This window comes from Oncorhynchus masou, chromosome 3 (genome assembly GCF_036934945.1).
Source record: "Oncorhynchus masou masou isolate Uvic2021 chromosome 3, UVic_Omas_1.1, whole genome shotgun sequence".
NCBI lineage: Eukaryota > Metazoa > Chordata > Actinopteri > Salmoniformes > Salmonidae > Oncorhynchus > Oncorhynchus masou.
Genome location: NC_088214.1, coordinates 8728412 through 8754795, shown reverse-complemented (window position 1 = coordinate 8754795; position 26384 = coordinate 8728412). Strand labels below are relative to the sequence as shown.

The following is a 26384-nucleotide window of genomic DNA, read 5'->3' as shown; positions in this document are numbered from 1 at the left end:
CAAGGGAAGACTATAATAAACTGTATAGCTGGGGAGGTGACTGCTACAAGGGAAGACTATAATAAACTGTATAGCTGGGGAGGTGACTGCTACAAGGGAAGACTATAATAAACTGTATAGCTGGGGAGGTGACTGCTACAAGGGAAGACTATAATAAACTGTATAGCTGGGGAGGTGACTGCTACAAGGGAAGACTATAATAAACTGTATAGCTGGGGAGGTGACTGCTACAAGGGAAGACTATAATAAACTGTATAGCTGGGGAGGTGACTGCTACAAGGGAAGACTATAATAAACTGTATAGCTGGGGAGGTGACTGCTACAAGGGAAGGGTATAATAAACTGTATAGCTGGGGAGGTGACTGCTACAAGGGAAGACTATAATAAACTGTATAGCTGGGGAGGTGACTGCTACAAGGGAAGACTATAATAAACTGTATAGCTGGGGAGGTGACTGCTACAAGGGAAGACTATAATAAACTGTATAGCTGGGGAGGTGACTGCTACAAGGGAAGGGTATAATAAACTGTATAGCTGGGGAGGTGACTGCTACAAGGGAAGGGTATAATAAACTGTATAGCTGGGGAGGTGACTGCTACAAGGGAAGACTATAATAAACTGTATAGCTGGGGAGGTGACTGCTACAAGGGAAGACTATAAAATGTGTTGTGAGCTTTCTAAATGTATGCACTCAGCTGACTGTATCCTTGGTATTAAAAACACTCAAAACTCCTCTTGAGCTTTTGGTCTCAATAGCATTGTTTTTAACAGAACACTACTTTTTACCAGGACCCATAGGAATCTGGTCAAAAGTAGTGCACTGCATAGAGAATAGGGTACCATTTGGGACTTCTCCACTCATCATTCTCCCAGATCAGCTGTGTGACCTGTAGCCATCTATTGTACTCATCATTCTCCCAGATCAGCTGTGTGACCTGTAGCCATCTATTGTACTCATCATTCTCCCAGATCAGTTGTGTGACCTGTAGCCATCTAAAGGGACAAGCAGAATATTTGGAATGATATTGATTGAGATGCACACTAAAACAGAGTGATGATTAGGACTATAACACTACATGTTAACTGAATCATCCAGCCAGGGTCCGCAGGAAAATCAGTCAGTTAGCATCATAACCTGTTTATATATATATACACACATACAGTTGAAGTCGGAAGTTTACATACACCTTAGCCAAATACATTTAAACTCTGTTTTTCACAGTTCCTGACATTTAATCCAAGTAACAATCCCCTGTCTTAGGTCAGTTAAGATCACCACTTAATTTTAAGAATGTGAAATATCAGAGTAACAGTAGAGAGAATGATTTCAGCTTTTATTTCTTTCATCACATTCCCAGTGGGTCAGAGGTATACATACACTCAATTAGTATTTGGTAGCATTGCCTTTAAATTGTTTAACTTGGGTCAAACGTTTCGTGTAGCCTTCCACAAGCTTCCCACAATAAGTTGGGTGAATTGTGGCCCATTCCTCCTGACAGAGCTGGTGTAACTGAGTCAGGTTTGTAGGCCTCCTTGCACACACACACCTTTTCAGTTCTGCCCACACATTTTCTATAGGATTGAGGTCAGGGCTTTGTGATGGCCACTCCAATACCTTAACTTTGTTGTCCTTAAGCCATTTTGCCACAACTTTGGAAGTATGCTTGGGGTCATTGTCCATTTGGAAGACCCATTTGCGACCAAGGTTAAACTTCCTGACTGATGTCTTGAGATGTTGCTTCAAAATATCCACATAATTTTCTTTCCTCATGATGCCATCTATTATGTGAAGTGCACCAGTCCCTCCTGCAGCAAAGCACCCCCACGACATGATGCTTCACGGTTGGGACGGTGTTCTTCGGTTTGCAAGCCTCCCCCTTTTTCCTCCAAACATAACGATGGTCATTATGGCCAAACAGTTCTATTTTTGTTTCATCAGACCAGAGGACATTTCTCCACAAAAGTATGATCTTTGTCCCCATGTGCAGTTTCAAACCATAGTCTGGCTTTTCTTTATGGCGGTTTTAGAGCAGTGGCTTCATCCTTGCTGAGCGGCCTTTCAGGTCGATATAGGACTCGTTTTACTGTGGATATAGATACTTTTGTAATGGTTTCCTCCAACATCTTCACAAGGTACTTTGCTGTTGTTCTGGGATTGATTTGCACTTTTCGCACCAAAGTCCGTTCATCTCTAGGAGACAGAACGCGTCTCCTTCCTGAGTGGTACGGTGGCTGCGTGGTCCCATGGTGTTTATACTTGCGTACTATTGTTTGTACAGGTGAATGTGGTACCATCAGAATTTTGGAAATTGCTCTAAGGATGAGCCAGACTTGTGGAGGTCTACAATTTTTTTGCTGATTTCTTTTGATTTTCCCATGATGTCAAGCGAAGAGGCACTGAGTTTGAAGGTCGGCCTTGAAATACATCCACAGGTACACCTCCAATTGACTCAAATTATGTCAATTAGCCTACAGCCATGACATCATTTTCAGGAATTTTCCAAGCTGTTTAAAAGGCACAGTCAACTTAGTGTATGTAAACTTCTGACCCACTGGAATTGTAATACAATGAATTATATGTGAAATAATCTGTAAACAATTGTTGGAAAAATTACTTGTGTCATGTACAAAGTAGATGTCCTAACCGACTTGCCAAACTAGTGGTGTGGAGTGGTTGAAAAACGAGTTTTAATGACTCCAACGTGTATGTAAACTTCCAACTTCAACTGTATATATTCTTATGTGCTTGTGTGTTTTCAATTCCTGTGCGCATGTGTCTGTCTGTCTGTGTGTGTTCAGTTCTCTGTATCTGAGGAGTCCGAGACATCGTCAGCCAGACGAGCTTGTTTCTTTCTGACGTTCCAGTGCAGACACTGAGCCAGGCTCTCAAACCAGTCATACACCAGATCATGACAACAGATGGATGGTACCGGATAGCACGACGTAGTGATCTTTATACTGCAGGGAGAGTAGGGGGAGACGGTGAGGGGAGAAGAGGGGAGGTGAGAGGAGGGAGAGTAGGGGGAGACGGTGAGGGGAGAAGAGGGGAGGTGAGAGGAGGGAGAGTAGGGGGAGACGGTGAGGGGAGAAGAGGGGAGGAGAGAGGAGGGAGATTAGGGTTGATTAGTGTTCTGGCATGGATCTTCCATTCTACCTAATAGTATTTGGAAGCTATTACACCGTAGTAAATGGTGGTACGGTGAAGGACAGTGAAGTTACCAGTCTCCATGGCTGATCTCCTGTCTCTTCCTGCCATCGAACGACACCCAGCAAGTGTTTCTGGCGTCAGGGGAGAGGGTGATCTGCAGACAGACAGAGACGGACAGACAAGGTGAAGAGGTCAACACATCCATAAGACAAGACAGATCCACTCCCTCTCTACAACCCTCCCCACTCTCACCATCAGCTCGACCCCAGCAGGCACCACTATGGGTCTGAAGGAGAGGGAGTGTGGGCAGATCGGTGTGACCATGATGGCCGGGACATTAGGATGGATCATTGAGGCTCCCGCTGCTGCTGCGTACGCTGTACTGCCTGTAGGGGTCGACACGATCACACCTGGAGCGGTGGAGGAAAGGCAGGGAGAAGAGAGATAGGTACTGAAGACAGAAGAGTATTTGTTCGTGCCGCCACTGTGGCGCTGTGTCATGTCCTGTACTCACCGTCTCCCTGTACAGAGGTGATGAGGCGTCCATCTAGGTACAAGTCAACATTAGACAGGTAGGAGGAAGGGCCTCGGTCCACCACCACCTCATTCAGAACCTACACACACACACGTTTTCGAACAGTATAGTTTTGAAACAATAATGGTTTAATGATTAAACTGAGTTAGGTGACAGTGTTTGATGACATGTCTAACCATTCATTGCTTTGTCAACATATGACGATGAAAAAAAAACATGTTGTTAAGCTAGCTAAGTTCACATTTGTTCACATTTCCAACTGTTTACTGGTGGTATCCATAACATATATACTATAGCATATATTTACTATAGCATAGATATACCGAAGATTTGGTAAAAGTCCATATTATGGCAAGAACAGCTCAAATAAGCAAAGGGAGACAGTCCATCACTACTTAAAGACGAAGGTCAGTCCATCACTACTTAAAGACGAAGGTCAGTCCATCACTACTTTAAGACATGAAGGTCAGTCCATCACTACTTTAAGACATGGTCAGTCCATCCGAAAAGGTCAAGAACTTTGAAAGTTTCTTCAAGCGCAGTCGCAAAAACCATCGAGCGCTGTGATGAAACTGGCTCTCATGAGGACCGCCACAGGAAAGGAAGACCCAGAGTTACCTCTGATGCAGAGGATAAGTTCCTTAGAGTTACCGGCCTCAGAAATTGCAGCCCAAATAAATGCTTCACAGTGTTCAAGTAACAAACACACAATTACTTAAGTTAAAAAAATAAACTCAAATGAACACCTACATGACCAGAGGAACAAACATTGCATGCAGAGCAGAATTAGACCAAAATCCATTAATAATAAAAACTCTATAATCAGCAATGAAGTTTTTGGAAACATCTACAGTGACCTCCTCATATATCATTACCAAGTCCTGCAATGCCAAGAGCTGAGAAAAGAAGAGTCCCCTCATCCAGCTGGTTCACAAACCTGTTCTACTAACACACGGAGCCTCGGGACCCTCATCCAGCTGGTCCTGGGGCTGAGTTCACAAACCTGTTCTACTAACACACTGAAGCCTCAGGACCCTCATCCAGCTGGTCCTGGGGCTGAGTTCACAAACCTGTTCTACTAACACACGGAGCCTCGGGACCCTCATCCAGCTGGTCCTGGGGCTGAGTTCACAAACCTGTTCTAACACACTGAAGCCTCAGGACCCTCATCCAGCTGGTCCTGGGGCTGAGTTCACAAACCTGTTCTACTAACACACGGAGCCTCAGGACCCTCATCCAGCTGGTCCTGGGGCTGAGTTCACAAACCTGTTCTACTAACACACTGAAGCCTCAGGACCCTCATCCAGCTGGTCCTGGGGCTGAGTTCACAAACCTGTTCGACTAACACACTGAAGCCTCAGGGCCAGAACATCCAATCAAATCAGAATAAACCAAATTACAACACAGTCAGAACAAAAACTACATTATTAAAAACTACTACATGATTAGTCCAAGCTCAATGAGCACAGCCTTGCCATTGAGAAGGGTAGACACAGGAAAACATGGCTTCCCTGTAGAGGAAAGGCTGTGCAACCACTGCACAACAGCAGAACCCGAGACAATTACTGTAATTTCTCCAAATGTGAAATTATTCAAGGTTTCAAAGACCTCTCTGATGAGGATAGGCTACCCGACCTGTTGGGGGAGGACGCAGAGAGAGAGAGACCTCTGATGAGAATAGGCTACCCGACCTGTTGGGGAGGACGCAGAGAGAGAGAGAGACACCTCTCTGATGAGAATAGGCTACCCGACCTGTTGGGGGAGGACGCAGAGAGAGAGAGAGACCTCTCTGATGAGAATAGGCTACCCGACCTGTTGGGGGAGGACGCAGAGAGAGAGAGAGAGACCTCTCTGATGAGAATAGGCTACCCGACCTGTTGGGGGAGGACGCAGAGAGAGAGACCTCTCCAATTTGTAAGTCGCTCTGGATAAGAGCGTCTGCTAAATGACTTAAATGTTAAATGTTGATGAGGATAGGCTACCCGACCTGTTGGGGAGGACGCAGAGAGAGAGAGAGACCTCTCTGATGAGAATAGGCTACCCGACCTGTTGGGGAGGACGAGGAGAGAGAGAGACCTCTCTGATGAGAATAGGCTACCCGACCTGTTGGGGGAGGACTGATGAGAATAGGCTACCCAACCTGTTGGGGGAGGACGCAGAGAGAGAGAGAGACCTCTCTGATGAGAATAGGCTACCCGACCTGTTGGGGGAGGACGCAGAGAGAGAGACCTCTCTGATGAGAATAGGCTACCCGACCTGTTGGGGGAGGACACAGAGAGAGAGAGAGAGAGACCTCTCTGATGAGAATAGGCTACCCGACCTGTTGGGGGAGGACGCAGAGAGAGAGAGAGACCTCTCTGATGAGAATAGGCTACCCAACCTGTTGGGGGAGGACGCAGAGAGAGACACCTCTCTGATGAGAATAGGCTACCCGACCTGTTGGGGGAGGACGCAGAGAGAGAGACCTCTGTGATGAGAATAGGCTACCCGACCTGTTGGGGGAGGACGCAGAGAGAGAGACCTCTCTGATGAGAATAGGCTACCCGACCTGTTGGGGGAGGACGCAGAGAGAGAGAGACCTCTCTGATGAGAATAGGCTACCCGACCTGTTGGGGGAGGACGCAGAGAGAGAGAGAGAGACCTCTCTGATGAGAATAGGCTACCCGACCGGTTGGGGGAGGACGCAGAGAGAGAGAGAGACCTCTGATGAGAATAGGCTACCCGACCTGTTGGGGGAGGACGCAGAGAGAGAGAGAGAGACCTCTCTGATGAGAATAGGCTACCCGACCTGTTGGGGGAGGACACAGAGAGAGAGAGAGACCTCTCTGATGAGAATAGGCTACCCGACCTGTTGGGGGAGGACGCAGAGAGAGAGAGAGACCTCTCTGATGAGAATAGGCTACCCGACCTGTTGGGGGAGGACGCAGAGAGAGAGAGAGACCTCTCTGATGAGAATAGGCTACCCAACCTGTTGGGGGAGGACGCAGAGAGAGAGAGACACCTCTCTGATGAGAATAGGCTACCCGACCTGTTGGGGGAGGACGCAGAGAGAGAGAGACCTCTGTGATGAGAATAGGCTACCCGACCTGTTGGGGGAGGACGCAGAGAGAGAGAGACCTCTCTGATGAGAATAGGCTACCCGACCTGTTGGGGAGGACGGAGAGAGAGACCTCTCTGATGAGAATAGGCTACCCGACCTGTTGGGGAGGACGCAGAGAGAGAGAGAGAGACCTCTCTGATGAGTATAGGCTACCCGACCTGTTGGGGGAGGACGCAGAGAGAGAGAGAGAGACCTCTCTGATGAGAATAGGCTACCCGACCGGTTGGGGGAGGACGCAGAGAGAGAGAGAGACCTCTGATGAGAATAGGCTACCCGACCTGTTGGGGGAGGACGCAGAGAGAGAGAGAGAGACCTCTGATGAGAATAGGCTACCCGACCTGTTGGGGGAGGACACAGAGAGAGAGAGAGACCTCTCTGATGAGAATAGGCTACCCGACCTGTTGGGGAGGACGAGAGAGAGAGAGAGACCTCTCTGATGAGAATAGGCTACCCGACCTGTTGGGGGAGGACGCAGAGAGAGAGAGAGACCTCTCTGATGAGAATAGGCTACCCGACCTGTTGGGGGAGGACGCAGAGAGAGAGAGACACCTCTCTGATGAGGATAGTCTACCCGTCCTGTTGGGGGAGGACGCAGAGAGAGAGAGACCTCTCTGATGAGAATAGGCTACCCGACCTGTTGGGGGAGGACACAGAGAGAGAGAGACCTCTCTGATGAGAATAGGCTACCCGACCTGTTGGGGGAGGACGCAGAGAGAGAGAGAGACCTCTCTGATGAGAATAGACTACCCGACCTGTTGGGGGAGGACGCAGAGAGAGAGAGAGACCTCTCTGATGAGAATAGGCTACCCGACCTGTTGGGGAGGACGCAGAGAGAGAGAGAGACCTCTCTGATGAGAATAGGCTACCCGACCTGTTGGGGGAGGACGCAGAGAGAGAGAGAGACCTCTCTGATGAGAATAGGCTACACGACCTGTTGGGGGAGGACGCAGAGAGAGAGACCTCTCTGATGAGAATAGGCTACCCGACCTGTTGGGGGAGGACGCAGAGAGAGAGAGAGAGAGACCTCTCTGATGAGAATAGGCTACCCGACCTGTTGGGGGAGGACACAGAGAGAGAGAGACCTCTCTGATGAGAATAGGCTACCCGACCTGTTGGGGGAGGACGCAGAGAGAGAGAGAGACCTCTCTGATGAGAATAGGCTACCCGACCTGTTGGGGGAGGACGCAGAGAGAGAGAGAGACCTCTCTGATGAGAATAGGCTACCCGACCTGTTGGGGGAGGACGCAGAGAGAGAGAGAGACCTCTCTGATGAGAATAGGCTACCCAACCTGTTGGGGGAGGACGCAGAGAGAGAGAGACACCTCTCTGATGAGAATAGGCTACACGACCTGTTGGGGGAGGACGCAGGGAGCTGTGGGTTGGCAGCACACTACATTGCTGCCTGCCATAAGCTGAGGGACAGTGTCTGACAGACCAACCAACCTCATCTTTGCCATTGTTATTGTCCATTGTAGTTATATTTACCCTTGATTATTGTTGTTCATGATTCACCCACTGACAATTTTGATTATTTTAATTTATTTTAAATAACTTAATTTCCAAAGTAAGCTTTGGCAATATGTACATTGTTACGTCATGCCAATAAAGCAACTTGAATTTAATTGAGTGTGTATGTCACACAAACTGTCCGAGCGCATTAAGGTCTGCGGTCAGAATCCGTCTAGGTGTGCCTTCGTAACCACGGCAACTGGCTCAACAGGGCCGCTAACATCCAAACAGCCATGCTTTATTATGACTGCTGCCATGGAGACCGGGAGATTCTCCCAGACAAAATGTTTTGAAAACGGGTTGAGAGGAGAAAATGGAGGAAGGGAGAGAGGAGGAAGGGAGAGAGGGTCATTTGCAGTGTTTTTATAATTAGTGAATTTCTGAGACAGATACAGTCTATATTACATAAACGTAATTTGTTAGGAAAAACCCCTTTTGAATCTTAATGAAAACAGACAAACATACATTATTAACAATGATAATTGATGAATTGAACCTGTTAACCACATGTATACAATACATCAAAGTGAGAAGAACAATGTTAGGGTGAACTGGTTCCTGAATACAGTTCAGTTAAAGACATTACATTCCACCACCAGCTGTCCCATTTGAGCTTCTGAGTAGCACAGTCAGTCTAAGGCACTGCATTTCAGTGATAAGAGGCATCACTACAGACCCTGGTTCGATTCCAGGCTGCATCACAACCGGCCGTGATTGGGAGTCCCATATGGCGGCGCACAATTGGCCCTGCGTCATATGGGTTTGGCCGGTGTAGGCCGTCAGTGTAAATAAGAATTTGTTCTTAACTTAACAATTAAATAAAGGTTAAATAAATATATTTTTTTTAAACAGAATAATCAGTGGCAACTCGTCATTCAGGGCAGGTGGCGTTTGAGCCCCAACTGTTTTGATTAAAAAAAAAAAAAAAGTGTGTACAGTACCAGTCAAAAGTTTGGACACACCTACTCATTCAAGGTTCTTTATTTTTGCTATTTCATACATTGTATAATAATAGTGAAGACATCAAAAAAATGAAATAACACATATGGAATCATGTAGTAACCAAAATAGTATTAAACAAATCAAAATATATTTTCAATTCTTCAAAGTAGCTACCCTTTGTCTTGACCACTTTGCACACTCTCTCAACCAGCTTCATGAGGTAGTCACCTGGAACGCATTTCAATTAACATGTGTGCCTTGTTAAAAGTTCATTTGTGGAATTTCTTTCCTTCTTAATGCATTTGAACAAATCAGTTGTGTTGTGACAAGGTAGGGGTGGTATACAAAAGATTTGAGGCTGCCATCCGGTTTTCGTTAAAACGATAAGAACAAATAAAATTCCACGTCAATTTCAGTGGCGACCACCGACCTGTTCAGCTTTGTTTTTTTGCCTATTTTTTTTTTTAAATATATTTTATCGTTTTGCATGTTATTTTGGTATTAATACGTGCCACATATAAATTTGCAAACAATGTAAATAAAAAAAAATGTTGAGTGAATAAAGCCGCATACAGACATGGTCTTTCTTTTAATAGGCTACAGCCAAAATCCCACCATAGAAATATGACGGTGAAAACAGCATTTCTTCTTCTAAAGCACAATCCTATTGCTGCATCTTTAGAAATTCCCTCTATGTTTGTACCATTAGGCTGTATATCAAACTCTGTCGCGTTATAAAAACCACTCGCATCATGTGCTTGTTTGAGAATGGTCTTCTCTCGTAATAGTATTTTGGAATATTCACACATATGGGCCGAGACGAGTGAAACACAACGTGATCCGATTCAGCAGCCTCGTGTTTGTGTAAACATTTTAATATGGATCCACTGTTGTATGCATTTTATATTTGTCTGGCCTATCGTCCTGCAACGGTCCCAATGTCTGTTTTGAACCGTACCAGAGATTATCATCATCCCCGGGACCCCCTTAATTTGGAGCCCTGCTAGGGAGTAGGGGCTAGTGCAAAAGGGTTTGAAGCTAGGGGTTAGGGATTGAGTCTCACCTGCATCTGTAGGGTAATGTTCCCAGCCTCGCTGTTGGCGTGTCCATGGGGCAGCAGGCCATTGTGCTCTGTGTCCGGCTGGCCCCCAGCTTGGCCTTGGCCCCCAGACCCCTGGTACTGCTGCTGGCCTGGCTGGCCTGTCCTCTGGAGCATGTCCTTCACCACCTTCACCTTCAGACGACTACGCAGTGTGATGGCTGCATTACCTGGTACACACACACACACACAAACAGACATCCATCGGATCATGAACTGGCAGATGTCACTAATTGACAGCGCTATTTAATTTTTATTTGAAAGGAATCCTCTACCTTCAAAAACTTTAGCCACCTCTGTCTTGTATGATTCAAACTTAAACGGTGTCAGAAAACCCAGAGAACCCAGATGGAACGCCATAACTGGAGGAACACTGCCCTGAGGGAGAGGGGAGGGAGAGAGAGAGAGTGGGGGGGGAGAGAGAGTGGGGAGAGAGAGAGAGTGGAGAGAGAGAGAGAGTGGGGGGAGAGAGAGAGAGTGGGGGTAGAGAGAGAGAGTGGGGGGGGAGAGAGAGAGAGTGGGGGGAGAGAGAGAGAGTGGGGGGAGAGAGAGAGAGTGGGGGGAGAGAGAGAGTGGGGGGGGGAGAGAGAGTGGGGGGAGAGAGAGAGTGGGGGAGAGAGAGTGGGGGAGAGAGAGTGGGGGGGGGAGAGAGAGTGGGGGGAGAGAGAGTGGGGGGAGAGAGGGGGGGGAGAGAGTGGGGGGAGAGAGAGGGGGAGAGGGGAGAGAGAGAGAGAGTGAGAGTGAGAGAGAGCAAAACACAGTTAAGACTGTTGGTCCATGTCCCCTTGAGCAAGGCACTTATCCAGAGCTCTTACAAGAGTAATAAGGGATAAGAGCCTCGGCTAACTGACAAATGTAATTGTAGCTATAACATACTGGAAATATGAAGGAGAATAAAGCATCCATCCTCCTTTTCAGTTCCAGACAGAGGAGGCTGGTGGGAGGACAGGCTCATTGGAATGGGTGGAATGGAACCAACATGACCATAGAGGACAGGCTCATTGTAATGGCAGGAATGGAAACCAAGTCTTGTTGGTTCCATTCCAATGAGCCTGTCCTCCATGGTCATGTTGGTTCCATTCCAATGGGCCTGTCCTCTATGGTCATGTTGGTCCATTCCAATGAGCCTGTCCTCTATGGTCATGTTGGTTCCATTCCACCCATTCCAATGGGCCTGTCCTCTATGGTCTTGTTGGTTCCATTCCAATGAGCCTGTCCTCTATGGTCACATTGGTTCCATTCCAATGAGCCTGTCCTCTATGGTCATGTTGGTTCCATTCCACCCATTCCAATGGGCCTGTCCTCTATGGTCTTGTTGGTTCCATTCCAATGAGCCTGTCCTCTATGGTCACATTGGTTCCATTCCAATGGGCCTGTCCTCTATGGTCATGTTGGTTCCATTCCAATGAGCCTGTCCTCTATGGTCATGTTGGTTCCATTCCAATGAGCCTGTCCTCTATGGTCATGTTGGTTCCATTCCACCCATTCCAATGGGCCTGTCCTCTATGGTCTTGTTGGTTCCATTCCAATGAGCCTGTCCTCTATGGTCACGTTGGTTCCATTCCAATGAGCCTGTCCTCTATGGTCATGTTGGTGCCATTCCAATGAGCCTGTCCTCTATGGTCACATTGGTTCCATTCCAATGGGCCTGTCCTCTATGGTCACATTGGTTCCATTCCAATGAGCCTGTCCTCTATGGTCATGTTGGTTCCATTCCACCCATTCCAATGGGCCTGTCCTCTATGGTCTTGTTGGTTCCATTCCAATGAGCCTGTCCTCTATGGTCACATTGGTTCCATTCCAATGGGCCTGTCCTCTATGGTCATGTTGGTTCCATTCCAATGAGCCTGTCCTCTATGGTCATGTTGGTTCCATTCCAATGAGCCTGTCCTCTATGGTCATGTTGGTTCCATTCCACCCATTCCAATGGGCCTGTCCTCTATGGTCTTGTTGGTTCCATTCCAATGAGCCTGTCCTCTATGGTCACGTTGGTTCCATTCCAATGAGCCTGTCCTCTATGGTCATGTTGGTTCCATTCCAATGAGCCTGTCCTCTATGGTCACGTTGGTTCCATTCCAATGAGCCTGTCCTCTATGGTCATGTTGGTTCCATTCCAATGAGCCTGTCCTCTATGGTCATGTTGGTTCCATTCCAATGAGCCTGTCCTCTATGGTCATGTTGGTTCCATTCCAATGAGCCTGTCCTCTATGGTCATGTTGGTTCCATTCCAATGGGCCTGTCCTCTATGGTCATGTTGGTTCCATTCCAATGAGCCTGTCCCATTCCAATGGGCCTGTCCTCTATGGGCCCTGGTTAAAAGTAGTGTGCTATGTAGGTACTGAGGGTCATTTGGAATGCACACAAGTCTGGCCAATGAAAACGGAAACCTCTAAATCACGTCATTCTGTTCTGTTCCAAGTATGATGACAGTGGCGATGATGATGATTAACATGGAGATGATGACAAATCCAAACACTGCCTCAAATGCCACAGACAGACCAAACACACACAGCCAGCCTGCCCTAAGCCAGGCAAGTACAAGACTCTGGTTAGAATAAGCAGGCATGTTGGAACAGGGGATCCCAAACTTTCACTCGGGGCCCCCCTTCCAGCATTGGGGAACATCTCCCCCCGCGCACCCCGCCATGTCTATTTCTATTGGCACAAGCACTGTTCATGACTCAAACTGTTCATACCCCTCTGGTTGGTGGAGAGAACATTTGACAGGTTTAAAAGCTTATTTCCTATAATTTTCACTTTTAAGAAAAAAGAAATGGGGTGCATTTTTTCTCTCTCCAGTTTTAAAGCAAATTTTCTTGCAATTCTATACATTTTGCCATGTCTAATGTGTATTCATGTGATATTTGAGTGACAAAGAAATGACAACAATATCTATGTGCTAAAAAATAGTTGACATGGTCTAGTTGACCTTTCTGACAAGTTATAAATATCTCTCTAAGGTCGACAATGACTGACATGACAAGAGGAACTGATGATGCACTACCCAATTTAGAAATGGCACCTTGTGCCGTCTACTATTACAACTTTCAAGAGAAAGTTTAAAGCTGAACTGAGTTCCTTTAAAAACCACTGTTAGAGCAGAGCTGGAACAAAAGTTATGTTGGCTCCCCTGTTATACTGACCTTGTTTCTGAGTACAGAGATCCCCCCCCCCTCCCAAACTGTAGAGCAGGGCTTGGCTCCCCTGTTATACTGACCTTGTTTCTGAGTACAGAGATCCCCCTCCCGTCCCAAACTGTAGAGCAGGGCTTGGCTCCCCTGTTATACTGACCTTGTTTCTGAGTACAGAGATCCCCCCTCCCAAACTGTAGAGCAGGGCTTGGCTCCCCTGTTATACTGACCTTGTTTCTGAGTACAGAGATCCCCCCTCCCAAACTGTAGAGCAGGGCTTGGCTCCCCTGTTATACTGACCTTGTTTCTGAGTACAGAGATCCCCCCTCCCAAACTGTAGAGCAGGGCTTGGCTCCCCTGTTATACTGACCTTGTTTCTGAGTACAGAGATCCCCCCTCCCAAACTGTAGAGCAGGGCTTGGCTCCCCTGTTATACTGACCTTGTTTCTGAGTAGAGACCCCCCCCCCCCCCTCCCAAACTGTAGAGCAGGGCTTGGCTCCCCTGTTATACTGACCTTGTTTCTGAGTACAGAGATCCCCCCCCCTCCCAAACTGTAGAGCAGGGCTTGGCTCCCCTGAAATACTGACCTTGTTTCTGAGTACAGAGATCCCCCCCCTCCCAAACTGTAGAGCAGGGCTTGGCTCCCCTGTTATACTGACCTTGTTTCTGAGTACAGAGATCCCCCCCATCCCAAACTGTAGAGCAGGGTTTGGCTCCCCTGTTATACTGACCTTGTTTCTGAGTACAGAGATCCCCCCCCCTCCCAAACTGTAGAGCAGGGCTTGGCTCCCCTGTTATACTGACCTTGTTTCTGAGTACAGAGACCCCCCCTCCCAAACTGTAGAGCAGGGCTTGGCTCCCCTGTTATACTGACCTTGTTTCTGAGTACAGAGATCCCCCCCCCCCTCCCAAACTGTAGAGCAGGGCTTGGCTCCCCTGTTATACTGACCTTGTTTCTGAGTACAGAGATCCCCCCTCCCGTCCCAAACTGTAGAGCAGGGCTTGGAAACCCTGGTCCTGGAGGGACGCAGGAACTTCATGTTTTTGGTTTGACTGACCTGGAAGACCAGGTGTGTTCAATTTAGGCAATCACTGAACTAGCTAGCTGGTCAGGCATGGTGCTGTCATGACGTTGGCCTGGGGGGGTAGGTTTTTAATCAGTCAAATACCTCTTCCCCCCTTTTTCCTCTCTACCCCACTGAGGTTACATTTGTAAACCCCTTGGTTAACAGAGATTCTGGGAACGTCAGAATGTGGGGGGAAATGAACTATATTCTGGTAATCCAACCAATTGAACATATGCGGTGGTACTTAATGAATATGATGTCGGTTCGGTTGTCATCTGAGACATTCTCATCAATGATAAAATGACAAACTCTACAGTGGAAAGTCTACACATCAGAGTTATCGGATTCACATGGAATTGTTCAATTTAAATGTTTGAAAATGAAATTATTTGTGATGGGATGAAATGTGATTTTAGCTTCTAAAATGTGAGATGTGGGTTTTCATAAGATATTGCTGCTCACTCAGTGGCCGCCCACGTGAAGAGACAGAGGTTGTAAACTATGACACACACCCCTTTTCTCCCTTCCTATATAAGCCCTTGACGACAATAGAACTTCCTGTTCCGAGGATATGAGGGCGACGGTCCTATGTCAGAATGGTTCAGATAATAACTACAGAACGAAGCCAACATCAGCATGAGCTTTGGTTGCGAATGGTATGAACTTTGAACTCTTATTCACTACAGATGTGATACCTCCTAGCTGTTGACCGCAGCTGCAAAAGCAGGTTAGGAAGGAACAGACAGAGTATCCCGTCTATCACACAACGACGTTACAACAACGTATCCAATTGACAACCAGAGACATTCTTCAAAGGACAGAGGACTCGGTTTGGCAACACGGCCTTCCATCTACCACCAACCTACTGAAGCGCAGCTCAGAGTAGATATTTATTGCATTTTCCTTTTCCAAATGGGCGGTAATTTAGAATGCATAAAATACTGTTTTACGATAGCATGGCTTCACCCTTTGTTCCTCAGTCTTCCTGCTCTTTCACTCAAACCCAGCCCCTTTTCTTTTGTGTAACCAGCTGTCATATCTGTTCCGCCCTCTAGGCACGTTTTCCTTTATGACGTAATTTGTAATCAAGTTATGATTAAATGTGTGTATGTGAATTCTGTGTGATTAGTTAGGTATTTAGTAAATAAATAATTAAACCCAATTTTGTATTGCTGATTCAAATTGTTAGCCAGGGTTCTTGCAGATAACCAAGAATTTACAACTTTCAGATGAGACTGAAGTAAGATGAAGATTAATGTTGACTGCTATGGATGTAAAATATTACTTGGTCTTTAAGAGTTTATTCAGAAGATAACAGCTCTATAAATATTATTTTGTGGTGCCCGACTCTCTAGTTAATTACATTTACATGATTAGCTCAATCAGGTGATATTAATTACAGAGAAATTCTTTTCTAGAATAGCATGTCATATCACTTAATCCGGCATAGCCAAAGACACCACAGTGCCTAGTTTGAACAAAATCCTGCCGTACCTGAGGCACTCTAAGAACGGGTTGCCCACCCCTGGTGTACTGTATGTGTTAGTGGGTACCTGGAAGAGAGAGGAGGCGTAGAGTAGAGTCCCGTCTCCTCCCAGACAGATGATGAGGTCAATACAGTGAGAGATGTCATCATAACCTGGACAGGAAGCACAGTTCAGAAATTCAGTAGAACTATATATGTTGTAGCCATGTGACCCAATCCACACGTTTACTGAAGAGGAATGGATCTGACACACTGCTGGGTGGATGTTATGCTATGAGAGATGGTGTGTGTGTGTGTGTGTGTGTGTGTGTGTGTTACCTTCTCTAAAGGTACAGAGTTGTTTTCGGATTGTGGCGAAGGTCTCGTCCGTAGTCAGGGAGACGTCAGCCACCACCCTCCTCTCCACAAACACCAGCATACCCTTCTCCTGGAGCACATGGAAATGGAACGCCACTTTACTTACTCAATACTGAATTGAAAGCCCAACCCTGGTAGGTATCCAGTAGATCTGACTCGGGACTGAACAGTCTGATATCATCATAGTGAAGCATGTATGAGACAAGACAAGACTACAAAATTCATGCTTTCATTCAATTCTGGGACTGCATGCTTCCACCAAGATAAATATTTAATAAAACTGCATTGATCTCTACAGATTTACCATTGATAATGTACATAGCTCCTATTCAAACGCCTCATAAACAACAACGTGCAAGCACATGCACACACTCACACAGAACCACACACACTTCAGCTCTATGATACAGTACCTCAACGAGGAAGTGGCAGAGTTCTTTGAATGGTTCTACTAGGCTCTCGTCTCGTATCTTCCTGATGACCAAAACGTTGACTGGTGGTTTGTTCCACGTCAGGCGCTGACTGGCTGGATCCTGGATGTGCCTGAGGACGACGATGACGACACACACACACACAATCAAACTTCATTAAAAAGTAGTCTACATTTATTTATACATTTTACAGTTCGCCTCACAACATCAGGCACAGAACAGTACAGCTACACACACACTTCCATTGGCCTATTCCACATTCCCCTTTACCAAAAATACATTTTTCTAACTAGTCTTGAATTTCCTTTTTGTTACCATTTAAACGACGTCCGGTGGTTGCACTGAAGATAATCCCTCATTTTCAAAAATTCAAAAGCTGTTCTGAACAGTCATTCATTAACATGGTAAAATACAGAATTAGATAACAAAGTCCAAACTCCACAGCTACTCAGTCTCACCAGATCCCAGGGTTGATTATCTTTACTGTCTAGATGGACAGTGTGTCTATGTAGAGTAGGGGTTATTGTCATGCAAAAGCCTGCCTGTCTCATGGTAATTAACCGTTTATTAGCATAGGCAAATTCAGCATCTCCAGGCCGGCACTCATACAAGCCGCTAATGCGCGCTTTTGAAACATCTACATTTTTTTTTTAAAGTATAATAAATCAATTTAATATACACCGTCACAATACATCTATTATTTTAGGCAGGTCTAAAAAAAACATTATGATATGAAGACAACGTGTTTCAGAAGAACAGACTGTAGGTTATCTGGCTATGCACCATGCTAATGGCAGCCTAGGCTGTAGTTCATCTAGCAGACAAGATAGGCTTATATATCTGTTCCATTATTATAATATTGTATGATTTTAAAGACGAATATAATGGAACTTGGTCGAATAGAATCAAAAGGAAATGTTTCCCATTCTGGAGCAAGTGCACATACTAAGGGGTTATGTTGAGCTTAAAGGTGATCATTTGAAACAGGTTGAATATACTAGATTTAGAGTTATTTGGCAACTTTAGTTGTGAATGATACAAATCAAAACATACACTGAAAAAAAAATGCATCATACAACAATTTTACTGACTTCTAGTTCATAAGTAAATCAGTCAATTTAAATAAATTCAATAGGTCCTAATCTATGGACTTCACATGACTGGGAATACAGATATGAATATGATTGGTCACAGATACCTCTATAACAAAAATATTAAAAAATAAATAAAAAGTAGGGGCGTGGACAGAAAACGTGTCAGTATCTGGTGTGACCACCATTTGCCTCATGCAGCACGACATCTCCTTGGCATAGAGCTGATCAGGCTGTTGATTGTGGCCTGTGGAAGGCTGTCCCACTCCCCTACAACTGCTGTGCAAAGTTGATGAATTTTGTCGGGAACTGGAACTTAGACGTCGATCCAGAGCATCCCAAACAGGCTCAACGGGTGACAGTTTGGTGAGTATGCAGGCCATGGAAGAACTGGGACATGCTGTTGTAGACGCGATCCAGAGCATCCCAAACCTGTCCAATGGGTGGCAGTCTGAGTATGCAGGCCATGGAAGAACTGGGACATGCTGTTGTAGACGTCGATCCAGAGCATCCCAAACAGGCTCAACGGGTGACAGTCTGGTGAGTATGCAGGCCATGGAAGAACTGGGACATGCTGTTGTAGACGCCGATCCAGAGCATCCCAAACCTGTCCAATGGGTGGCAGTCTGAGTATGCAGGCCATGGAAGAACTGGGACATGCTGTTGTAGACGTCGATCCAGAGCATCCCAAACAGGCTCAACGGGTGACAGTCTGGTGAGTATGCAGGCCATGGAAGAACTGGGACATGCTGTTGTAGACGTCGATCCAGAGCATCCCAAACAGGCTCAACGGATGACAGTTTGGTGAGTATGCAGGCCATGGAAGAACTGGGACATTTTCAGCTTGCAGGAAATGTGAACAGATCCTTGCAACATGGAGCCGTGCATTATCACCCTGAAACATGAGGTGATGGCGGCGGATGAATGGCACAACAATGGGCCTCAGGATCTCATCACGGTATCTCTGTGCATTCAAATTGCCATCGATAAAATGCAATTGTGTTTGTTATTCCGTAGCTTATGCCTGCCCATACCATAATCCCACTGACACCATGGGGCAGTCTGTTCACAACTTTGACATCAGCAAACCACTTGCCCACACGACGCCATACACGCTGTCTGGCAAATGCCCGGTACAGTTGAAACTGGGATTCACCCGTGAAGAGCACACTTCTTCAGCATGCCAGTGGCAGAGTATGCGAGTGGAGCTTGAGGAGCACGCCCAATTTGACTGGAGCGTGATTCCCAAAGGTCGGCCTTCTCGCCCGCTCCAATTTCACTCCAGTAGCGCTTTCACTAGCTCAGGGCATGCCCAGTCCAGCATGCATTTCTCCTCTACTTGTGTGCTGCTATAGCCCCTTGCTTCAACTACTGTCATGGAGTTCACTAAATATTTTATAAAGAAACTAATAGAACACACAGGTGCTAAATCAAGGTGACTTACAAAGATGAGGACGAAAAGCAAGAGAGGGAGTGTGGTGATGTAGTGTCCACTACTAAAGAGAGGGAGTGTGGTGATGTAGTGTCCACAACTAAATAATCATTATGGAATCTGAAGAGACACGTGTCCCTAAAGCATGATGGTGTACTTACTACGTGTACATGCTAAAAGAGAGGAACGAGGTGGGTAGATGACTACTTTACTACAATGACACACTTAGTTAACAAAATTTTAAAAAAATCAGATCTCTTAAAAGTTCTAATTTAGAATGGCCCATTCTAAATGGACAGGAAGAGTGGCCGGTGGGGAAAACACATGTCCTCCGTCCGCACTCAAATAGTGAATGGAGGGTGCTTTCCCACCAGTTTGTTTTCCAATCATGCCGAGTAGGAGCATGCAGCCGCTTGCTGTCCGACAGGTGATATTCCACCCAAACTCTGTATGCCATGGGCTCTCCCTCTCCCTACCCTGTTCCTGAAGCTAGACAGTACTCTGTATGCCATGGGCTCTCCCTCTCCCAACCCTGTTCCTGCAGCTAGCCAGTACTCTGTATGCCATGGGCTCTCCCTCTCCCTACCCTGTTCCTGAAGCTAGCCAGTACTCTGTATGCCATGGGCTCTCCCTCTCCCAACCCTGTTCCTGCAGCTAGCCAGTACTCTGTATGCCATGGGCTCTCCCTCTCCCTACCCTGTTCCTGAAGCTAGCCAGTACTCTGTATGCCATGGGCTCTCCCTCTCCCAACCCTGTTCCTGCAGCTAGCCAGTACTCTGTATGCCATGGGCTCTCCCTCTCCCAACCCTGTTCCTGCAGCTAGCCAGTACTCTGTATGCCCTGGGGCTCTCCCTCTCCCAACCCTGTTCCTGAAGCTAGCCAGTACTCTGTATGCCATGGGGCTCTCCCTCTCCCAACCCTGTTCCTGAAGCTAGCCAGTACTCTGTATGCCATGGGCTCTCCAACCATGTTCCTGAAGCTAGCCAGTACTCTGTATGCCATAGGGCTCTCCAACCCTGTTCCTGTAGCTAGCCAGTACTCTGTATGCCATGGGCTCTCCAACCCTGTTCCTGAAATGACTTAAATGTTAAATGTTAAATGAAGCTAGCCAGTACTCTGTATGCCATGGGGCTCTCCCTCTCCCAACCCTGTTCCTGAAGCTAGCCAGTACTCAGTATGCCATGGGGCTCTCCCTCTCCCTACCCTGTTCCTGAAGCTAGCCAGTACTCTGTATGCCATGGGCTCTCCAACCATGTTCCTGAAGCTAGCCAGTACTCTGTATGCCATAGGGCTCTCCAACCCTGTTCCTGAAGCTAGCCAGTACTCTGTATGCCATAGGGCTCTCCAACCCTGTTCCTGAAGCTAACCAGTACTCTGTATGCCATGGGCTCTCCAACCCTGTTCCTGAAGCTAGACAGTACTCTGTATGCCATGGGCTCTCCAACCATGTTCCTGAAGCTAGCCAGTACTCTGTATGCCATGGTCTCTCCAACCCTGTTCCTGAAGCTAGCCAGTACTCTGTATGCCATGGGCTCTCCAACCCTGTTCCTGAAGCTAGCCAGTACTCTGTATGCCATGGGCTCTCCCTCTCCCTACCCTGTTCCTGCAGCTAGCCAGTACTCTGTATGCCATGGCCTCTCCAACCCTGTTCCTGTAGCTAGCCAGTACTATGTATGCCATGGGCTCTCTAACCCTGTCCCTGCAGCTAGCCAGTACTATGTATGCCATAGGGCTCTCCAACCCTGTTCCTGAAGCAAGCCAGTACTCTGTATGTCATGGTCTCTCCAACCCTGTTCCTGAAGCTAGCCAGTACTATGTATGCCATGGGCTCTCCAACCCTGTTCCTGCAGCTAGCCAGTACTCTGTATGCCATGGGGCTCTCCCTCTCCCAACCCTGTTCCTGCAGCTAGCCAGTACTCTGTATGCCATGGGCTCTCCAACCCTGTTCCTGCAGCTAGCCAGTACTCTGTATGCCATGGGCTCTCCAACCCTGTTCCTACAGCTAGCCAGTACTCTGTATGCCATGGGCTCTCCAACCCTGTTCCTGCAGCTAGCCAGTACTCTGTATGCCATGGGCTCTCCAACCCTGTTCCTACAGCTAGCCAGTACTCTGTATGACATGGGCTCTCCAACCCTGTTCCTGAAGCTAGCCAGTACTCTGTATGCCATGGGCTCTCCAACCCTGTTCCTACAGCTAGCCAGTACTCTGTATGCCATGGGCTCTCCCTCTCCCAACCCTGTTCCTGCAGCTAGCCAGTACTCTGTATGCCCTGGGGCTCTCCCTCTCCCAACCCTGTTCCTGAAGCTAGCCAGTACTCTGTATGCCATGGGGCTCTCCCTCTCCCAACCCTGTTCCTGAAGCTAGCCAGTACTCTGTATGCCATGGGCTCTCCAACCATGTTCCTGAAGCTAGCCAGTACTCTGTATGCCATAGGGCTCTCCAACCCTGTTCCTGTAGCTAGCCAGTACTCTGTATGCCATGGGCTCTCCAACCCTGTTCCTGAAGCTAGCCAGTACTCTGTATGCCATGGGGCTCTCCCTCTCCCAACCCTGTTCCTGAAGCTAGCCAGTACTCAGTATGCCATGGGGCTCTCCCTCTCCCTACCCTGTTCCTGAAGCTAGCCAGTACTCTGTATGCCATGGGCTCTCCAACCATGTTCCTGAAGCTAGCCAGTACTCTGTATGCCATAGGGCTCTCCAACCCTGTTCCTGAAGCTAGCCAGTACTCTGTATGCCATAGGGCTCTCCAACCCTGTTCCTGAAGCTAACCAGTACTCTGTATGCCATGGGCTCTCCAACCCTGTTCCTGAAGCTAGACAGTACTCTGTATGCCATGGGCTCTCCAACCATGTTCCTGAAGCTAGCCAGTACTCTGTATGCCATGGGCTCTCCAACCCTGTTCCTGAAGCTAGCCAGTACTCTGTATGCCATGGGCTCTCCAACCCTGTTCCTGAAGCTAGCCAGTACTCTGTATGCCATGGGCTCTCCCTCTCCCTACCCTGTTCCTGCAGCTAGCCAGTACTCTGTATGCCATGGCCTCTCCAACCCTGTTCCTGTAGCTAGCCAGTACTATGTATGCCATGGGCTCTCTAACCCTGTCCCTGCAGCTAGCCAGTACTATGTATGCCATAGGGCTCTCCAACCCTGTTCCTGAAGCAAGCCAGTACTCTGTATGTCATGGTCTCTCCAACCCTGTTCCTGAAGCTAGCCAGTACTATGTATGCCATGGGCTCTCCAACCCTGTTCCTGCAGCTAGCCAGTACTCTGTATGCCATGGGGCTCTCCCTCTCCCAACCCTGTTCCTGCAGCTAGCCAGTACTCTGTATGCCATGGGCTCTCCAACCCTGTTCCTGCAGCTAGCCAGTACTCTGTATGCCATGGGCTCTCCAACCCTGTTCCTACAGCTAGCCAGTACTCTGTATGCCATGGGCTCTCCAACCCTGTTCCTGCAGCTAGCCAGTACTCTGTATGCCATGGGCTCTCCAACCCTGTTCCTACAGCTAGCCAGTACTCTGTATGACATGGGCTCTCCAACCCTGTTCCTGAAGCTAGCCAGTACTCTGTATGCCATGGGCTCTCCAACCCTGTTCCTACAGCTAGCCAGTACTCTGTATGCCATGGGCTCTCCCTCTCCCAACCCTGTTCCTGCAGCTAGCCAGTAGTCTGTATGACATGGGCTCTCCAACCCTGTTCCTACAGCTAGCCAGTACTCTGTATGACATGGGCTCTCTAACCCTGTTCCTGAAGCTAGCCAGTACTCTGTATGCCATGGGCTCTCCAACCCTGTTCCTGCAGCTAGCCAGTACTCTGTATGCCATGGGCTCTCCAACCCTGTTCCTGAAGCTAGCCAGTACTCTGTAGGCCATGGGCTCTCCAACCCTGTTCCTGCAGCTAGCCAGTACTCTGTATGCCATGGGCTCTCCAACCCTGTTCCTGAAGCTAGCCAGTACTCTGTATGCCATGGGCTCTCTAACCCTGTTCCTGAAGCTAGCCAGTACTATGTATGCCATGGGCTCTCCAACCCTGTTCCTGAAGCTAGCCAGTACTCTGTATGACATGGGCTCTCCAACCCTGTTCCTGAAGCTAGCCAGTACTATGTATGCCATGGGCTCTCCAACCCTGTTCCTACAGCTAGCCAGTACTCTGTATGCCATGGGCTCTCCAACCCTGTTCCTACAGCTAGCCAGTACTCTGTATGCCATGGGGCTCTCCAACCCTGTTCCTGAAGCTAGCCAGTACTCTGTATGCCATGGGCTCTCCAACCCTGTTCCTACAGCTAGCCAGTACTCTGTATGCCATGGGCTCTCCAACCCTGTTCCTGAAGCTAGCCAGTACTCTGTATGCCATGGGCTCTCCAACCCTGTTCCTACAGCTAGCCAGTACTCTGTATGCCATGGGCTCTCCAACCCTGTTCCTGAAGATAGCTAGTGCTTCATTTGGGAAACCAAGTGAAATCTGTTCGGGAACATCGATAGTAACACGTTTTCACAACTACACATATTTAATCAAACTGTTTGACAACCCCTCTGTCTGCGCGCTGGAGAAAGGAATGAAGTAAAGAGGAGAAGATGGAAACGCACGGTGGTGAGATACTCTGTAGCTAAACGGTAACGTGTAGCCTATTAATTATTAAAATATGAAAAATGCCCAATGGCATAAGGTAACCAGTCCATTCAGTATGCATAATAACAGAGTCCACAGTCAAAAGGCCATTACTAGAATTAGTTTACTGTTGGAGTATAGGCTAGACCCAATTATGTACCAAAGACATCTTAAATCTGTTGTGTTTTTCTGCCGTGTTTAATATGCAGTAGGCTATGTTTCGTTGTTAGGCTTTGAAACATCCACAACGACCATGTGTTCCACTCATTTGGCATTGGGACCTGTTGAACCTCTATCTTCAAATTGATCATCACAGTGAGGTGAGTTTTAAAAGCATGATAATGTATTGATAAGTGTTTGAGGTGATTTTCATTGATATCCGAGTGGTTAGAGGGACAATAGAGAGCTGAGTATCAGGCCATTAGTGACCTGATGGGTGTTAGCCAGTTGGGTACTACCACAGCATGTCCAGAGTGCATAAAAGGAGATTACTGTGACTCAACAGTCACGTGGAATTGTAATGCGGTCATGACAGCCAATGTACGCGGTAATACGGTCAATGAAACAGCCATAGGCTAGACCCTCTGCAACTAAGTACCCTATGTGTTCTGACTCACAGTACCAGTTCACAGGACACTACTAACCAATCACAGTCCTGTCCTTAAATCTCAATAGGACACTACTACCCAATCACAGTCCTGTCCTTAATGCTCATCTTACCTGCTGATACTGGGACAGTTACATAAGGATTCAATGCCAAATGACTCAACTAAAATAACAAAGACAGAGAGGGAAACAAATTCCAGACAGTGTGCAATGAAGTTCCCACACCAATGACTTACATGACTGAGGTTGGGTTAGGAAGAATACAGGCTTTGGGTCCAAAGTGAGTAGCAGGATATGGTCCATGGAGAAAGTGAGCTCTCCTGTAGGTAGAAAAGAGGACAGTCAGACAGTGAGCGAGAGAGAAAAGAGCGAGTCAGACAGACAGAGCGAAAGAGAAAGACAAGACAGCAAAAGAGAGAGCCAAAGAGCGAGAGAGAGAGAGAGAGAGAGAGAAAGCAAAAGCGAGAGAGAGCAAAAGCGAGAGAGAGCAAAAGCGAGAGAGAGCAAAAGCGAGAGAGAGCAAAAGCGAGAGAGAGCAAAAGCGAGAGAGAGCCAAAGAGAGAGAGAGCCAAAGAGAGAGAGAGCCAAAGAGAGAGAAAGCAAAAGCAAGAGAGAGCAAAAGCGAGAGAGAGCCAGACAGAGAGCATGTTCAGCTAGCTACCCTAAGGCAGTACTGTGGCTATGGCATGTCCAGCTAGCTACCCTAAGGCAGTACTGTCGCTATTATGGCATTATTGTCCCAGTAGTCTCATGTTAGCCTGGTCCCAGATCTTTTTGTGCTGTCTTGACAAATCCTAGACACAAGACAGCACACCAAGCAGCTACTGAAAGAGACTACTGTCCCAGGCTACCTGCAGCTCTCAGACACGCACCTCTTAGGGGAGGTCTCTGCCATCTCTGCCGTCGAAGACCCAGAGGGTTCGGAGTGTTCGTGTTGGCCCGGCAACCTGATTTGCTCGCCATCGGGCAGCAACAGGTGTTCCTGGTCATCCTGATGGTGGCATTGGGACCTCTTCTCCTCCCGTCGTCTCTTAGGTGACTTCCTGTGTTTGGAGGTCGAGGACCTGACTGGTTCTGGAGTGTTGGAGCTTCTCTCTGGTGTAGCTGAGGAACAGGATGACTCTTGACCCTCCATCCTGTAGGAACACACACAGTACACACACATAAACTGGGGTTGAAACTGTAAATATCTCTGGTTGACCACATGCTGCAGCAGAGTGACTAGTGTCACAACAACATAGTTAACAAAACCATGCAAATTGGGTTTACAGGGCAAATATATAAACACTATCAACACATGACCTGTCTAATTATATAGCTAGACTAGCCCAAAGGCTAGTATTGAGCCGTTTCAATATCGCCATATGCTGGCCTTTGGGCTATAGCTAGTCTTGATAACTGGATAAAATTACTAGCTGGTTAGGTAGGTTAGCTAGTTAGCTATCTAAGCAGGCCAGCTTTAGCCAAAATCTCAACTTGTTTAAAGCCTACACTCCTGTAACCTTAGCATGACAGCCTTCTAAACAAAGAAAAGCACGGACTAACAAGACATGGCTAACAATGGTTTAATGCCAATGCAAGGTCAACTGGACTAAGTTTAGTTAACTAGCTAGCAAATAACCCTGTAAAGTTGTCTAAGCTACTGTAGCTACCTTGAGTTGCTAAACAGCTCTCCTTACGACATCATCAGCGCAGTGTTAGCTTCCACGAGTTGAAGAGCAAACGAATCTGATGAAATACTAGTAGCTGGTCAAGTGCAAATCTTATAATGCTAATTGTGTGTCTGTGATTTTACTTGCCAAGCTTAACCTAGCTAGCTATCAGTACATCAGTTGACAGAATCAAAA

The 26384-nt window shown here is 47.3% G+C and overlaps 1 protein-coding gene across 1 annotated transcript; it reads right to left on the bottom strand.

Moving 5' to 3' along the window:
• Positions 1-2069: 2069 nt before the first annotated feature.
• LOC135509528 (NAD kinase-like) lies at positions 2070-26384 on the bottom strand. The gene is made up of 12 exons (XM_064930267.1): positions 26190-26384; positions 25410-25673; positions 24774-24857; positions 16789-16918; positions 16337-16445; positions 16086-16171; positions 10609-10711; positions 10298-10503; positions 3663-3762; positions 3401-3558; positions 3220-3302; positions 2070-2958 (listed from the first exon to the last, which is right to left on the bottom strand). Exons 2-12 carry the CDS (start codon positions 25670-25672, stop codon positions 2796-2798), a joined length of 1485 nt encoding a protein of 494 aa, XP_064786339.1. The 5' UTR covers position 25673; positions 26190-26384; the 3' UTR covers positions 2070-2795.